The 18458-nt window shown below is 37.3% G+C and overlaps 1 protein-coding gene across 2 annotated transcripts in view; it reads left to right on the top strand.

Moving 5' to 3' along the window:
• RELN (reelin) overlaps positions 1 to 18103 on the top strand; it is a 561035-nt gene extending 542932 nt beyond the window's left edge. The window contains exons 58-65 of one of the 2 annotated variants that reach the window (XM_045827531.1): positions 324 to 397; positions 1633 to 1794; positions 2533 to 2690; positions 4740 to 4959; positions 7003 to 7200; positions 8203 to 8301; positions 12913 to 12918; positions 16999 to 18103. In XM_045827531.1, coding sequence (XP_045683487.1) covers positions 324 to 397; positions 1633 to 1794; positions 2533 to 2690; positions 4740 to 4959; positions 7003 to 7200; positions 8203 to 8301; positions 12913 to 12918; positions 16999 to 17095 — 1014 coding nt within the window. In that variant the 3' untranslated portion in view covers positions 17096 to 18103. The remainder of the gene's footprint in view (positions 1 to 323; positions 398 to 1632; positions 1795 to 2532; positions 2691 to 4739; positions 4960 to 7002; positions 7201 to 8202; positions 8302 to 12912; positions 12919 to 16998) is intronic. The other variant, XM_045827532.1, reaches the window with a different exon arrangement.
• Positions 18104 to 18458: the final 355 nt, after the last annotated feature.

Genomic DNA, 18458 nt, shown 5'->3' with positions numbered 1-18458 from the left:
ATACTTTGAGTTTCTTTCCATTAATTCTCCAAATGTTATTTTCCTTTTGGCTAATTTATATTCTCCAAATTTATGATTAATGTGTTATACTAAATAAGTAAATAGGAATAGTACTTTTTTAACCTTAATTCTCACCTTCATGCATGATTACCCATCTTTAGCTGAAATCAAAAGAATGGTGTCTGGGAGGCCTCTTTGAAAATGCTTCTATGAATATTTTTTACTATTGATCAGAGTCATGATGAAGACAGATGGGATTTCTAATTAATGATAGACATTATTTAATCTGCCTGATATGTACTGATTGTTTATGTTTGTTTTAGATTGTAGTGGGCTGTGAAGCTACGGCTTGTGGTGACCCTCATTCCGTACTGCTGGAGTACACTAAGGATGCAAGGTTTGTGAAAAAAATTTTATATTTCCTCCAAAGTTGAATACACACTTCAAATGGTTATCTACTTTTAAGGCAACTGTGTGTTTGTGTGTGTGTGTGTGTGTATTTTAAGATTTTATTTATTTATTTCTAGAGAGGGAAGGGAGGGAGAAAGAAAGAGAGAGAGAAACATCAATGTGCGGTTGCTGGGGGTCATGACCTACAACCCATGCATGTACCCTGACTGGGAATCAAACCTGCGACACTTTGGTTCACAGCCCGCGCTCAATCCACTGAGCTATGCCAGCCAGGACTTAAGGCAACTGTTTACAAAAGAATAATATTTTGTATTAAAAGTATCAGTTCATCCCTGGCTGGGTGACTCACTTGGGTGTAGGGTTGCCCATACACCGAAAGGTTCCAAGTTCAGTTCCTGGACCAGGCACGTACGGAAGGCAGCCAATCGATGTTTCTTTCTCACATCGATGTTTCTCTCTCTCTCTCTACCCTTCTCTAGAATTAAAAATAGAAAATATCCTCAGGTGAGGACATTTAAAAAGTCAGTTCATGTGTATTTCACATGTACAAATTTCATTCACATAAAATCTACAAGTCTTATTTTCGGTTTTTTTCTTTAAACCAAGAAAAATTTATTTTCATACAAACTTTGCATTTTAAAATAAGTAAGACACTATACTTTTTCATCAAAGTAGAACTCTCCTCTATTCATCTTACTCATTTTCAACCAATCTTAACAAAAATTTAAGTCAATGAAAGATCTGAATATGCTTCAGCCAGGGTCACATCTCCAAAAGCATAATAGCTATGTCAAAGAAAGCCTGACACAGTGCAATTACCTTCTCATGGTGTTGATAGGCCTATCTACCACCACTACTTTTAGAAGTGAATTATAGTGAGTTAAGTTTGGTAAGACAGAGAATTCTGTCTGTTGACCCCAGGCATGTTTCTGTTAATAGCATCTATAGGAGAAAGCCATTAGAATGCAGCACCATGGATGCTATTACTTTATTCTATTACCTGTGAATATATTCATTTACTTGTAAAGAGTCAGAATATATCTGTGTGAAATTATTTTCAAGTTTTCTTTTTATTGTCTGTAGTTATAAATATATATAGGAAATAAGAAAGTCACATTAAAATATCTTTATTTAACACAAACCCAAAGCCTTATGTTCACATTAGACAGGTCATATATTTATCTTAAGAGTTGTCTAGTGCAACCTCTTTGGTTTCTGCAGGTCTGATTCCTGGCAGCTTGTTCAGAGCCAATGCCTCCCCTCCTCTTCAAACAGCATTGGCTGTTCCCCCTTCCAGTTCCATGAAGCCACCATCTACAATGCTGTCAACAGCTCAAGCTGGAAGAGAATCACCATTCAGTTGCCTGATCATGTCTCCTCCAGGTAGGCTGCACACTAAGGTAAACTTTGCAGAATTTTCTGGCAGTCTCTACAGAGCTCATACAGTGACCTGAGAACAATTGATAAAATGAGGCTGGAGTTTTAGTTGCAGCCCTAGTACCCTGTCCCCTCTTCTGTTCTTCCTCTCATCATGTCCCCAGAAGAAATAGGAAGAAATAGAGTCACGTTTGTAAATGACTCAGATCTCAAATCTTCTTCTGACCAAATACCATAGCACATGCCGAACTCAATCACAAGCCCCAAATCACAGATCCCCAAAGACCTGGAGCTGGCACCATATCTGCCCCAGTGTTCTGTGATCCCAAGGGCTGCACTCATGACAGACACAAATGCCCTACGGGGTGTGCAGCATCAGTTGGGTTATGAAAAGATGCAGGGTAAACATAATGGAGTGCAGTCTTCCTAGAACAGCATTCATTTTAGTCAAAGATTTAGAAAATGATGTATCTCTGTAGGAAAAATGGGCACAGATTAATTACAGAACAGCATAGGAAATCACATAAAATTTTCAGGGAAGGAACAAGCTTCCAGAATAGCATTTTGGGGTGTACTCCCCAAGTCTGAGAAGTACACATTCATTCTCCTCCACCAGTCAGTGCTTGAAGTAGAAGTTTGGGAAGCCCTTTTCCCAGAAATAGTCCCCATTCCCAGAGCTAGAGGCTGGACACAGCCATGGGAAATAACCTACTGAATCTCTCTTGCTCTCTGTGGGACTTTCAGTGCAACACAGTTCCGCTGGATCCAGAAGGGGGAAGAAACTGAGAAGCAAAGCTGGGCGATTGACCATGTGTACATCGGAGAGGCGTGCCCCAAGCTCTGCAGCGGGCATGGATACTGTACCACCGGCGCCATCTGCATCTGTGATGAGAGTTTCCAAGGTCTGGATCCCAGACTGCCTTTTCTAATACAGGAGAGCATGAGGTTCTCCTTATCTCAATGTGAATGCAAAAGCCACAAGGCAATGGAGAGAAACCCCAGCCTGGGGGATTTGGGGTAGATGACATACTCTTTGATCACAAAGTTATTTACTTTGGGGATGAATTTTCAAGGACAATTTAATGCCATGTTCCTTGAGGTATTTTTGAGGTATTTAATGCAGATTTTATCTACTCAGGAATTCTATAGTATCTCACATTCCCCATCTTCCATATAACTCCCTGCCCTCACCCCTGCCCCCCACACTTCCACTTCTGGGCCTCTCTCCTTCCTGACCTAGCTGCCAACCTTCCTTCTCTCCCAGAGACTCTCCCAACAGCAACTGCCACTGCCATCCCAAGATGTAGCTGACTACTCAAGATGTTCCTTTTCCCTAGTTACTCACTCACCAAAAAAACCCTTCATGACTCAAAAAAAAAAGAAAAGAAAAGAAAAGAAAAAGAAGAAAGTTTTTAGTGCTTGGGTTTCTAGGAGATGTGTATACTTAGGACAGAGAATCTACTCAACTCCTGACATCATAGGAAATTGTTCTGTCAGCCTGTTAGGAGGCCTGTAGCCCTGCGTTCCTCTCATGCAATGTTTCTAACAGGTTTCTGCCTCTATTGGTACAAAGTTCACTTTACATAATTACCATTGTATTCTCAGACTGTCATATTCTTAGAGCCTACTTCTTGGCATATAGCATTGCTCAACAAATCTCTTTTGAATGAATTCTTACATTGTCTCTCGCTTTATTATTTACACAGTATCTACCAATCATTCAGTAGAGTCATTTACTGTTTATGGTATTCCCATAAATTAGCTAATATAATTATTTCCACTTTACAGGTAAAAAAAAACTGAGACAGGGAGGTTAAGTGGTTTGCCTAAGATCACAGAGAGTAAGTGTCAGAATGAAGATTGGTGCTTTCCAGTCAGCCTCACTGTCGCTCACAGTTCTGTGACTTATCCAGAGGGGACAAGAGTATGCAACTTCCCAAGTATACAATGAAAGAATCCTTAGATTTGTGTTCTGAGGCAGAATCTGGTTAGATTTCTTGGTTGATGCTACTTCCTTTTCTGCAAATGAAATGAGTCTGATTAATGTAGACTGCTGCATATCTCTGATCTTAGAAATTAGCTAATGGTCATCTTTTTCCCCTGGTCTCATTACTGCTGAGACTGGCTGGGTCTGTCTGTGTATCAGCTGGAGAATTTGATCTTTAGGCAAATGAACAAATCAGATGTCTCACAAGGAGTCCTAGATGTCTGGAATTTTCCCTCTCCCTGATGCGGCAGACCTCTATAACCTTTTGATTTTAAACTATTGTGGACATTTGGGAAAGTTGGCTATTCAAATAAATCAAGGGGAAACACAAGCACACACACATTTGCTAATGTAGCATCTTAGTTAAATGCTAGTATTTCAGCTCAGTGGTCTCTGAGAGATGCTTCCAGTTCATTCGTTATGCATTTATTTATCCCAGCTTCATTACTGAATATCATATGTACTGAGTATTGTGCTAGGTGCTAGAGTCCAGTAAGGAACAAAATACAGATTCTGCTCTCAATCCTTGAATATAGAGCTAAAAGAACAAGAACAGGATTTTTCTTATTTTCTGCTATAAAATTATGCTAGGGGAAAAGATGTTAGGTTGGCTTCTCATGCCAGGGTGAGAGCTCCCTACTGAGACCTATCATTGGTAAACATGCAGTCCCAGCCAGATGCTGTAGTATTTCAGTAACAAATTTACATGAGCAAGTATTTTGCAACTACATTTTTTAGTAAACACTGGCTCAGAGATGATGGGATTTATTTCAACAATGTTAGCCAATAATTGCTAAAATAAAGAAAAACATTTACTTCAGGGAGTTTATACCTGTTTGGTATTTTGTCATTCTTGCAGTTACAACAGTGGATTAAATCTGAAATTGAATACTTGTGTTTAATCATTCTGCTGGATGATTCTGCTCATTGCAGCTAATCTGTGTGGTTATTTCCTTCCCTCTAGGTGATGATTGCTCCATTTTTAGTCACGATCTCCCCAGTTTTATTAAGGATAATTTTGAGTCAGCAAGAGTCACTGAGGCAAACTGGGAGACCATCCAAGGCGGAATGATAGGAAGTGGCTGTGGGCAGCTGGCACCCTATGCTCACGGAGACTCACTCTATTTCAATGGCTGTCAGATAAGGCAGGCTGCCACCAAACCTCTGGATCTCACTCGAGCAAGGTAACACAACTCCTGTGGCATAATTCAGACATACACTCTCTGTCAGATGCGACCATGAACTAATAATGCACAGGCATCACTGAGCAGTGGAAACCTAAGCATCATTTGAATTTGGTATGAGGAAGCAGTATATTTTCACAACCCAGAATTATGCTTTGCTTCCATTTATTACAGCATAACCTTATATTTCTTCATATATACTGAGTAGTGGTGACATAGGCATAAGCGTAGAGAAATGACCAAATATAAAAAGTTGATAGGTATGTCAAATCAACCCATTGTACACCTTAAACTTACACAATGTTTTATGTTAATTATAGCCCAATAAAGTTGAAAAATAAGTAAAATAACAAGTTGGCTATGGATAATCTATATAGATAATTTAATATTGACCATTTGCAAGCATATAAATGTAAATGTATGTGAGAGGTAGATTTGCAGTCACACAAACATGTATCTATATCCAGCATATGTAGTTACAATGGATTGAAGTAGAACATGGATGATGGATGAGAAGCTGAAAAATTCACATGTTGTAGGAGCTGCATATTAATGCAGAATATAGTGGACAGAGACTGTAAATCAACTAGGAAAGTGACAAAGAAAAAGAGACCCCAGGAAGGCTGGATTTCCTACCTGCCCCTCCCTGCCCTTCCCAGCTCAGCCACTCAGCCACTGCAACACACAGCTTTTTGTCTATAGAATTCAAGAAGAGATTCCAAGGTTCTTTGAAGATTGCAAAGTACTGGGTTAGAATATTACCTGAATGCTGAAAAGTGTTCAGTAGCTATGAATATATTTGAGAATTAGCTATTTGGTTAATAAAAATGTAGATGTTTTCTTGAGAGTTTTCACTTGGGAAAATATTAGTAATATATTTTCAGAGGCAGAAAGGCAGGTTTAGAGGCCTTCAATATGATAAGCAATTAAAATATAGTAAAATTAATTTTTATATGGTAACCATGGAGATGCCCAAAGATGTGTCCCTCCATACCATTTTTTCCTACCAAAAAAGACATACTTAGAGTCAACTTGACATTCTCCTTGGTCCCATATAGAGCTACACTATCTGCTTAGTTAACACTACACATCATCTTGTATAAGCAACTTTGTTTTAAATTAATTTGTGCACTTACAAATTTTAAGTCCAGTGCTTTATTTGACCACCTACCCTAAATGGGATTACTCTATTCATCACTGAGGCTAGGTCTCCTATGTTTAAAACTGTGTCTTCTATGGGCAAAAATACCTGTGAAAATCAAAGGGACACAACAAAAAAGAACAGGTATGGCCCAGAGCCTGCACATCCAACTCAGTGTTCCCTCTACTCTGCTCTCCAGGCACCCTTTCCGAAAATAGGCATGATGACTTATCCGTTGGAGCACCTGTGTAGATGCTATCCACCTTGGAGCTATCGTATCTGTAAAAAACTATGGAGCATAAATATTGTGGTTTTACTCCTCCTTCTCTCATATCCTCTGCTGCCCTTTGGCCCATAATACTTTTCAGAGAATAGAAGGTGTTTCAGATGAAATACTCAAACAAGGTTTCTAACATCATGAAAAAGAGGACAGACCTTTAAAGTCAAAATTGTTTTCTTTGTGTAGATAACTAGCCTTTGAACCCCAGCTGATTTGGTTCAGTTGGGGCAGTATTATCATGCAAAGCAAAAGGTCACTGGTTCAGTTCCTGGTTGGGACACTTGCCTGGCAATTCATCGATGTTCTCTCTCACATCAGCGTTTCTCTCCCTCACTTCCTCCCTGTCTTCCCCTCTCTCTAAAAACAAAAATTAAAATTAAATTAAAAAAAGAAAACCAACCTTTTGGGTGTTATTTTTCATATGTATACTGTAAAATATAATATAAACATATTTTACTACTAATGTGATTTAGTCATTAGACTGATTGCTTCTGTTTTTACTATATTATGAACTAGGGAATTATGGACTTTAGGAACAAGAATTATTTTTAAATTAGAAAGTATAACTCCTTTAATACTTCCTGACTCTTGTTTAAAGATGATTCTCCATGTGTTTTTTCAGCAAAATCATGTTTGTGTTGCAAATTGGGAGCACTTCTCAGACAGACAGCTGCAACAGCGACCTGAGCGGCCCCCACGCAGTGGACAAGGCTGTGCTGCTGCAGTACAGCATCAACAACGGGATCACCTGGCATGTCATCGCGCAGCACCAGCCCAAGGACTTCATGCAGGCTCAGAGAGTGTCTTACAATGTCCCCCTGTAAGTGGCCTGAGTAGAGAGGGGTTACCTCACACAAGATCCCTGAGAATCAGAGTTTGAGCTAGAAGTTTGGTGAAGTTACTGGATCTACACTACAAGCATAAGTAGTGACAGAAAACCAAGACTAACCCTGGTCTCCAAAGTCGTGTTACTGTTTTCTATGAGAACAACAGGCAAAATATCCTAACCAGTATTTCTAGTCATTTAGAAATGAACATTTCTTATTTTTATTTTTTGGGGGGGAGTAAAAATAAATTTTTTCTTTATTTTTTATTGCTAATATTATTACAGGTGTCTCCTTTTGTGGCCGCATGGAAGGACCAGGAGATTATTATGCTAAATGAAATAAGCCAGTCAGAGAAAGACAAATACCATATGATTTCACTTATATGTGAAATCTAATGAACAAATAAACTGATGAACAGAATAGAAACAGAGGCATGAACTTATGAAACAGATTGACAGCTGTCAGAGGAGAGGCAGAAGGGGGCACTGGATGAAACAAAGTGAAGAAATTAGCCAAAGAACATACATGTGTGACCCATAGACACAGACAACAGTGTGATGATGTCAAGGGTGATGGGGGGATTGAAAACAGCATTTTAAATTTTCTGCTGGGTACTCTTATGTAAAATTTTGTGAAGATAGACAATTATTTCATTTTTGCTTAGTTTTTGTCACTTTTGTACCCCTAGCTTATAACATGGCACAGTGCCCACACAGGAGGCACATCATGTTTGTTGGCTGAAAGTGTGGCTCTTCCTTGTACTAGTGGAGCAAGGGGAATAAGGGAACAAGATGTACAAGTATCCCAAGTCCTTGAGTAGCCAATAAAATTTAATGCTGCTCAGGAGAGTACTATGACCTAAGCAAATCTGAATTCCATACTCCAAGTTTTGTTGATTTAGATTAGCCTATTATATTTGAAGTCTGGAAGTCATATCCCAGAAAGTTCTCTGTTTTCTACTGTTTACCCTCTTTGTCCATCTCTCTGTCACCTAGGGAGGCACGGATGAAAGGAGTTTTATTGCGCTGGTGGCAACCACGCCACAATGGAACAGGTCATGATCAGTGGGCTTTGGACCATGTGGAGGTCGTCCTGTGAGTATCTGATTCATAGCACCCCATGTTCATTTTAGAAAGGTTTGAAGTTCCTTTGATATGGCATGCTCCTTAATTCAGTAAGAATTGTTCCTGAAGAGATGCCCTCGGGACTTTAGCTTGTACTCTTTGGCAAATGCAATCTGTAACTCAAGTCAATGTGAAGTAATAAAGCCCTGAATGTAATTTGATGTACCTTAGAAAACTCAATTACCAAAAGATTGATTTAAGGATTTGACAATGTTAGTTAAATTGGATCAAACAAAAGTCTCCAGATAAATGGGAAACAATGCCTTTGCCAGAGCTGGTTGCCTTATAAAATGGAATGACATCCTGAAAAGGGAAATGGTCTGTATTGGTTAATTTGCAGAGTATTACTAGTTAATGGGCCCAATTACAAACACCTGTTTCAGCCACAGATGCCTGAGGCATTCTTCCATTAATGACATGTTCACAACTAGAACAAAGAATTTGCAGTTTCAAATTCCTCCTGACCAGTCTCAGCACCTAACAAGTAAAGGGTGTTAGATCCCCTTTGGTTTCTCCCATACAATAAGATTGGCACCACCCTCGCCTAGCCGGGTTGACTGTTCCACAGAGAGATGACTTGCTTTTTCTCTAACAATCTAGTTCCTGTAAAACTGGAATGCTTATGTCTCGACGGGTTCGGACTGGTGGCTCCAAGTGGTTGGCAAGGAGAGGCGAATCTTCTCGGTAGATAGGTTCAAATGTTCATTCTGTTTACCAAATCGAAAATGAAATCAGTCCCTTGGCTGATTTCAGTCATTTTGAAAGCAAATTTAAACAATTAATTGGTAGGAAAACTACCAGCTTTGTTTTCTTTCAATCATAGCCATGAGCTGAATTTTCCAGTCTTGAGTTGGCCCTTGTCTTAGTTTCACTGAGGCACCTGCTTGCATGGCATCCATATCAATCCCAAATCCAAGAGCAACCCGGTCCTACACAAGCCCCCACTGTGCGCTCTGCTGCTTTGGACAACTTGCTGGGCTCTGCCTCCACAAGACAAAGTTGAAGTTTAAAATAAAAGTCCAGACTCACTTGAATCTATATATGAGGCTGATGTTTTACTTCAACATTGATTTTCTCAGGCTACATTAATCCAGGAGAATGGAATAACCTGGTTTCTAAAGTGAATAAATATAGGGTAAGGCCAGAGAGAGAGATCCAAATAAACAAAAAACCCTCCCTAGAGCCATTCTGCCCTGACCGCTTTTTCTCTACAGCGGTGCTTCTCAATCTGACCAAATCCCTCAGGAGCTTTTGAGAGCATCAGCTGATGTACCAAGGCCCACGCCCACCCCTACAGATGACGTGTTTAAATTGATCTGGAGTGGGACATGAGCATTGGTCTTTTTTAAAGCACCTCAGGTGGTACTAATAAACTGGTTGAGAAACAAATTTTAAGTCAATAATCACTTTATATCTTTCAAATCTCTTGCCAAGACAGTTTACATTAGTGGGCTCCTGTGCCGGACAAAGCATTGCCACCTCCTATGGAAACTTCAAAACTTAACTATCTTCAGACGAAGGCAGGATGCTAACACTGCCCTGTAGTAGACATAACAATGCTTAGTATAGCATATGTATGAGCAGACATTTTTTCTCTCACCACCCAGCCAAGCAATTGCAGTTATCTACTTAGAACTTCAGAGGTGTATCATCACTGTAAGCCCCTCCCCTGGACTACAGTTAAAGAGTAGATGGGGTCAGAAATGCAAATATGCTCCCCTGGTATGAGATAACTTCTTCACAACTAAGAAGCAGGACTCTGTTCTATGCTCCCTATTGACCCAATGCCCCCGAGGCCCTCAGAACACCAGCTTCACCACAAAGAAGCTCTCTGGAATACCTGGTGTTGGTATTAATTTTTATAAGCAGCTACCAGCATCATGATATTATTACAAGAATCAAGTTCAGATGATATGAAATCTATCACATTGATTATACCTGTTGTTTCTGGTAATTTTCTGGGGCAGTCTGTATTTGTAAAGACTTCACTTTTATTTCAGCTCCAGAATTTTAATCCTTTGAATAATTTATAACTTACCAGGCACCTCTCTGCTTTTGTTCTACATTATCATCTCAAACTGTCAGGACATGAAAACATTTTGAATGATAAAAGAGCACTGTCACGTATCACTGCTGCATGATAAGAGTTGTAGTCAGTATCTTCTTTCAGTGAACAATTTAAATATTGTAACTTTGTACATACCACCATATAATTTTATTTCTATATTACTCACATAACTTTAAAAGCAGATGCTATCTCTTTAATGGCAATTCAAAAATTTGTTAAAATTAAAGGACTTTATTTTTTTTTCTTTTTTGGAGAGAAATATTTTATGAAGCTGAGTTCAATAAATGAGTTGTTTAAAAAGTTCAATACAAAGAATACATATTTTCAGAAATATGTTTTTGATATTTTGCTCTTGCCTTAGAAGTTAACTTTCTTATGCCACTGTACCCTTTCAAAGTATTTCTTTTCGGAAGAGTCACAAAAAGTTTTAAGGCATTCACTAATTAATGTGCCCTTGGTAGCTATTCAAAATAATCACTCTAATTCATTGTTTTATGAGCTTAAAATAAAAAAAGAAAATTCCAGAGAATTTAGAAAAATAAAATATCATAATTTTCCAGAGTGTCTTTCAACCAAACGAGGCACAGAGAAGCTAGCCAAGATTCATGTCACAGTTCACAATATCACTGATCATAGCTTTGCTACTACAGGTGTGTGTTTAGAAATAGAAAGGTGAATACTCCCAGAAATTCCTATTAATTCAAATATCATCTCCATTCACTATACATTTATATAATAACATTTAGTTATATAAACTAGTAACGTTAACTCCTCAGGTGCGGAGGGAAGAGGAGGAAACTGAGGTCCATATCTAAAGAGATACAAGCCCTACTTAATTGAACATACTATGTTTTTGCAACTAATGGTTGGGGGTATACATTTTTAAAATGTATTTCCTGTTCTGAGTGAAGACTGGCCCTAACCTAGCTTTATTGCCACAGTGTCACTTTTGTGCATGTGCACTCAGGACACATGCTAAAAATCCCTAGCAGGACAAACTGGTCACGCATGGTATCTTGGATCTAACCTCAGCACTGCCCGTATTAACTTAACTAAGAAGATACATGAATTTAGTGAGAACAAATTTAGTACTTTTGTAAGTATTTCAAGGTTTAGGAATTCATCCTAAATGAACAAGATACATGATATGTTTTTAACTTAATGGCTTAAGTTTAAAATACTCCCCACAAAAGGATTTGAGTTTGATAAATATGGATATACAGAATGACAAGCCCCCACCACAGAAATAAAAAACACTGTTTAGCATTTAACAAGCAAAGTCACTTATGTTTCATGCTTGTTTGAGAGTGTAATCTTCCCACTCTATATTTTTCAATAAAACCTGCCCATGAAAAACACTTCATGATGATTAAGCCCTGCCAATCTGCCATAGAACAGATGAACTAAACTGACAGATCACTTTTTTTCAGCCTCACTAGCTTACCAAAAAGTAAGCTAGTTTTATTTCTGTAGTCTGAATATGTAGCATAACACAATCATTGACAATCAAGTATCAGAAACCTAATTTCTCTGAATTCATTTGCTAGTATAGAACATATGTTTTTCAGTAAATGTTGTGAATACATTTGGGCAGATCCCTCACAAGATCCATGCTGGTGAGGTTATTCTTAAGATAAAAGAGACTTCTTTGTCTTCACTTCTTTTGTTGGGCACTCATACTTCTATCCTAAGAATCTCCTTCACCAAACTATGCATTTCATTTCCACATCACATTTCCTGTGTATGTGTCTAAGTCACACACTGTCATGTGTATAATGGAGTGGGCCAATTTTTGCATGTGTACCTTGAAAGCAAATTGCTCAGTAAAGAGTTAGCCTGTGTGAATTGATTTATAAAAAAAGTAAATTATTACCACATTTACTAGAAATTGAAAACCAATATGTTGCTAACTATGGCCTTAAATGCATTTATCAGATTTTAATTATATGTGTTCCATCATGACCATCTCTTTATGCTATTCATTATCAAGATACTGTCACATTTTTGGCACAAATGATTTATGGAGATGAGATTACATTTGTTGCAAAGCATATTTATGTCTTTTATTAAATTTGTTATCTACTATAGAGGACTTCTATATTCTTAAAATCCCATTCCTTAATATATTCAGAAATAAGTATTTTCTAAAATATAAATAATTTAAAAACCAGATAATAAAATTAATGATAGTTATTAAACCAGTAATTTTATATTTATACTTTATATGCAACATTTATGCCAAATATAGTACTATAGCTACATGTACCTTGACATATGGTTATGAGCAAATATTGCATGTTGCATTACATTAAAAAGTTAAGTATCTGTATATATTAGGTATAGAAGAATAAGGAATAACATCTTTAATTTTTATTTTCAAAAGAGATGAAAAGTCCTATATTGCGTCTAAACCTGATCAGACTTTTATGACTAATCACAGTGCTGCATGTATTGAAAGGCATTTTTTAACTTGTGTTATATTTCATTATTTGCTGTCATTGGTTTTCCACTAGAGTAAGGTAAGTCCTCTTACTAAATCTGAGGTATGTTTACTAATAGTTTCCTCACTGTACCTGCATTAACTAAGAAGTTTTGTTGAAGACCTTTGCCGTTGAAAAAACTATGAAAACAAAGTTATAGATGATATTGAGATATACAAGAGTATTTGAAACCTGTACCATGTAAACACAGAGTTCAGCCAAATTGTGACAATTCTCAGTGGTACACAATGTTGGGCACAGCAGCGTATCAGAAATGCTAGTCAGCATTCCTTCGGTGGGAAACAGCTGGATGCCATGCCTGGAACTGTATTAGGTGTGCTTGAAGTGGTCAGTTTATATATTTGTTACAAGGGGAAAGTGAAAACAGGAATGTGTACAAAAAGAGCTAGGTGTCTAATTAAATGTAACATCTTTTAAACGATCAATTTGCTGCAGATGTGGAAAGGTGCCTTACTTCTCAATTCTATTCTAAGTTAATAAATGAATTGGCAGAAGGGAGTGGATTTATCCATAATATTTGTGAGTTCTAGATTTTATCCTTAGATGTGATTGGCCTTCTTTAACATATATTTACATTTATTCTCTAATGGAGATACTTAGGAAAGAAGGTAAAATAGTTATCACTTATTAAACATTTGCATATTATGCTACATTTTCATTTAATCCTTACAACTCCCTATGGTATGCATTATCAGATAGTCTCATTTAGCAGAGGAAAGGAATATGAAATCTTTAAATTTGTGAGCTGCATGAGCCCACACCAATTTACCTGTTGTCTTCCTGAAAATGCAGGGCCCTGAAAGTAAAGTATGTGGTGTCCTTTCTGCAGGGAAGCCTCATGGATTAGCTCCAATAGCACTGTTCCCTCCTGCAGTCACCAATCTTTCTCTGAAAGACATGGCAATCTTCTGGATTCTTGTGTCTGCATTTCTATACAATGTTATTTATTGCATCATATGCTTTGATGATAAATAAATTAGTTACTAACTAGTAAAAATGCCTAAATTTCTGTGAGTTCAAATTATATCTCCCAAGACTCTCCCACTTCCTATAGAATATATTAAAAATCAATTGAATTTTTTATAATAATAAATGGCCTAAGATAGTGGCTCCAGTGAAGAGTAAAAGTTCAAAAGAGCACAGAGTTACCAGTTCTTAAACAGCCTTGCAATATCCATATTTCCTATGCAGAAATAGACACGCATTTTATAATTTCATATGCCAAGTCCCTAGCCTCCCTACTTGGTCATGGAAATCTAAGTTAGCATTTCCAAGAAGCCATTGGTGGTCATTCTCCCTTCTTCAATGACTTACTCATAATGAGAGAATTTTTAAATGGGCCTAGTTCTATCCACAGCCAAAGCAAATTCATGTCAAGTAGCATAACTGATATGCCTTGGGATGAATATTATCTGCTTTTGTTAGACTGATAATAAAAATTACTTCCCCTATAATTATAGTGAAGAAATAAATCTTTAAAATTCTATCAAACTATTTTGGTTACAACATTATCTATAACTATCCATCTATATGTGTCAAAAACAAAAATAGGCTCACATATCTGCTCCACACAGAAAATAACCATGATATCTTCAAATTTATCTAAAATCTCCCTACTGCCCAACCCTGTAAGTTGGACAGCTTAGAAGCCTCAATAACCACATCAGTTTGTTAAATGGCCCTACAGGCAGAACGGCATTATGGTACATCTTGCCACGGTGCTTGATTTTAAAAAGCATATGAACTGGAAAAGCCTGCTTCATTAGATTCCAACCTGACTCCAAAGATATTTATGTTTTACATGAGAAATCATTAGTCAATTTTAAGGATGCTTTGAAAATGTGGCCATTTTTAATGAGACTGCATAAACACCGGGCATCTACTGCAACATCTACAGCAAATGCTATGTGCAATCAGCCTTCACAAGGGTCTAAACATACGCTGCTGACATGTAAATCTATTTAAAATTAAAGGTATCCAGTAAATCAAAATGCCCCTAAATTAGATATAAGCTTCCATGCTGGGAGATAGTCAAGGTATTAATGATGTAAAACCTGTTAATATGTATTTTATCATATATAAAAATAGAGAATTTAAATCAATCCATAATAAATAGTTATATGGAGAAGTTGCCTAAAGCTATTTAACATGGACATCAATTTTTATTTAAATTAAATGTTTTTTTGTTTCATTGATATAACTAAATATCTTGAGCATTCTGAGTTTATCTTTTTTCATGTAAAATATTTTAACTGTTTTAAATTCTCTTTGAGTAACTTTGATCTTTGAACATGTTTGCAACAGAATAATTTTCATTGCTTTAACTTTGCAATTATTCCTTATAGTTAAAGAGTAATGATTTACAACAGGAATCCAATCAGTAAGTCATCAAAAGTTCAACAAACATGCCTTGACCACCACTGGTGAGGCAGGAGGCTCAGGGTTGTGGTGTGGGGGTGGGGAGTTGGGGGACAGGCTGCTATAGAAGTTTAGTCGTGGGGAGCCAAGATGTGAACACAAATAGTCTCCATTCAAAGCAGAAAATAAGCACTGTTCAGAGTTCAAGGTAGAGGGGAAATCAATTCTGGAGGACATGAGCAATACATAAAAGTAATACTTGAAAAAATAGTATAAATTTAGAAAGTGATGTTGGGGATTGGCAAATGAGGCAGATGAAAGAAGTTCAAGGTGAATGTGGATAGAGCATTCTGTATAGAGATGTAATGGAAGACTGGAAAAAGAGAATAAGATTAAATGTGTAGAGGACTTGAAATATCTGGCTAAATTGACTTAGATGTTGCTCCGCAGATAAAAGGATTGTGAATGTCTTTTTAACAAAGTAAAGCCAGAATTTGAGGGAAAGTTACTGAAACTTGTGTGCCAAAGCCTATTGCATGAATTTGTGATTACAAAGTAGTCACAGGAATGTATATAGTACAGCACAGGGAATATAGTCAGTAATATTGCAATAACTATGAATGGTGCCAGGTGGGTACTAGACTTACAAGGATGATTACTTCATAAGTTGTATAAATGTCTAACCACTGTTGTGTACACCTGAAACTAATCTAACATTGGATGCAAACTGTAATTGAAAAATTTTTAAAAAGAAAAAGACATTTGGGAGGTCCTGCCAAGCAACATTTCAGAAAGATTGGACCAATGGGCACCTGTTCTCCAACCCCCTGGCACACTCTGCATTCCTACAAATCAGTAGAACATTAGCCAATTCGAAAAAAATCCACTGCATGTGTATGTGGGAAGATACACACACACACACACACACACACACACACACACACACACAGATACAATTACACATCTTAGCATGTCATTGTTTCTTTTCTTTTCAGTGGTGTTACCTGAGGAAAGACAGTAAGGAGGCTAGTTTAGAGGCCTCTGTAAGAGCTCAGGGAAAGGCCCACAGGTGACCTACGGGGCTGTCAGGAGGACAGCCAGTGCCAGTCTGAATACTTTGTGACTCAAGAAGTAACGGGATTCTTTCTCCTGATACTTGATTGAGGGAGGCAGTGGAATCCAACAATCAGGAAAAACCTCATATCTTCATTTGCCTCGAGACTGCGTACAGTAGCAATGTCAAGCTGATTCAGCTAACACGTTTGTTTTTCCTTTGTTTTTGCTTTTTAAGTTTTCAGTAAAAATGTTTGCTAAAGGAATCAAATTATGTGTCCTCCCTGTTAAAGATGTGTTTAAATAAGGTAATGGATAACAGCACACATTGTCTCTCTAGTGAAATTCACCCAAGTAAGTGTTTTTGGAAAAGGTTCAAGAATAAAATTAAAAATCCCAAAACAGTTTCAATCCACTTTTGCTATGAATAAAGAGAATTTGCCAATTTTTTCCTCATTTGGAGCTTATGCATCAATCGAAGGGAATTTCTTCAAGGTGAAAAGCAGTGAATACAAGTGCCAACCTTCTGTGCTGGGATAGTAATGTCCCTACAACCTGTTAACCTTCAAATTTTTCAAATAAATATCAGGGTTACTTAGGACTTAGATTAGATTGTACTTTCAATGATTGGACTTACATGCTCTTTCTCTTTTCCCTCTCTGCCTCTGTCCTTTCCAATTTTAACAGCACCCGCAAACAAAATTACATGATGAATTTTTCACGGCAACATGGGCTCAGGCACTTCTACAACAGAAGACGAAGGTCACTTAGACGATACCCATGAAGAGTCAAAATGTTATTTTTCCTCTCATTATGTGATATGTTGATTTTCATTCTTTTACATCTCTCACTGCATCTGATATCAGGAAATTTCCACCAAGGACTTAGCGATTAACTGAAAGCCCCTCTCACGACCAAGTGTACACCACTTTCCCACACTGTGAACTAATGATAAGTGACTTATTTTCTCACTAGTAAATGTCTTCATGTTGATGTGTCTGTGAAAATTATGATCTGTTGTAATATCAGTTACAGTGGCAGTATTGAAAATAAGAAATAGTTTAACAGAAAAAAGTTGAAGCACAAAAATTTAAGAGATTTTATGTTTAAAATGGCATTTAGCAGTATTTACCATTCGTGGTCACAAAGCTATTTAAGTGGACTGTATTTCAGCTATCTGTCATATTTTATAAGATTAAATTATCAATGTCCTTTTGTGTATTCTCTTCTATAATATAACACATGGACACTGTATTTACTTGTTATGTTGCAATATTTGCTGCTGAATTTCAGGCTACTTATATTCTATAGAAAATTCATTGAAATACCTACTCAAGAAAATAGTTGTAAAGATATTGTATCTCCTTTAATATACTCCTTAAAATGTATGTTGGTTTAGCGTTGTTTTGTGGATAAGAAAAATGCTCGACCTTGAAATATTTTCTACTTAAAACTTGTGGATGAAAACCCTGTCTCCCACCAAGGAGTTCCCATTTCCTTGTCTGAAGATTGTTTTCAAGTGTTCTGTGGCTGATTTACTAACAGTAACTGCCATGCTGTGTCTGTGGTAACAGAGTGAATTGTAAAACAGTGGATGTTTTCATTGTGTTCTCTTTGTGGATTGGTTTTTCCTGCAGGTCATATTCATACTTTCTGATGAAGTTGTACCAACACCAGCAACATTATAATGGACCTGTAGCCCTGAACTCTTTATTAACTTAACTAAAAGGTTGCACTCTAGGGTGAGCCAAGCTAAAGCCCATGCTTAAATAAAAATTATGTCCAAAAGCCATCTGAAGCTCATTTGTCTTTCTTCATTCTTTATTAAATTTTATATAGGGCTTATAAGCCTGGTCAGATTTGCAAAGAACAGTGTCAAATATATTTACTGGTGTTTTGTTTTATCATTGAGAATAACAATTATAACTTTCAATTTAGCCATTTTTCCCTCATTCAGTTTTTCTATTAATCACTCAGTAATTATACTAAGAAAAGCCAATACAGATTTCTGAAAACCTTAACTCCTGGGTGTTGCGCGTGGGTCACCGGCCAGCAGTGACCACGGAACGCTGTGGATGGCTCGACGATAAACACGCGAGAAAAAACATGCACAGAGACAAACTAGTTTCTGTGGAGAAGTAGGGGAC

Source organism: Phyllostomus hastatus, unplaced genomic scaffold (assembly GCF_019186645.2).
Source record: "Phyllostomus hastatus isolate PE091 unplaced genomic scaffold, TTU_PhHast_1.1 phas_scaffold_78, whole genome shotgun sequence".
Lineage (NCBI taxonomy): Eukaryota > Metazoa > Chordata > Mammalia > Chiroptera > Phyllostomidae > Phyllostomus > Phyllostomus hastatus.
Note: the sequence above shows the minus strand (reverse complement) of the source record. Positions and strands in the feature narration are given on the sequence as shown.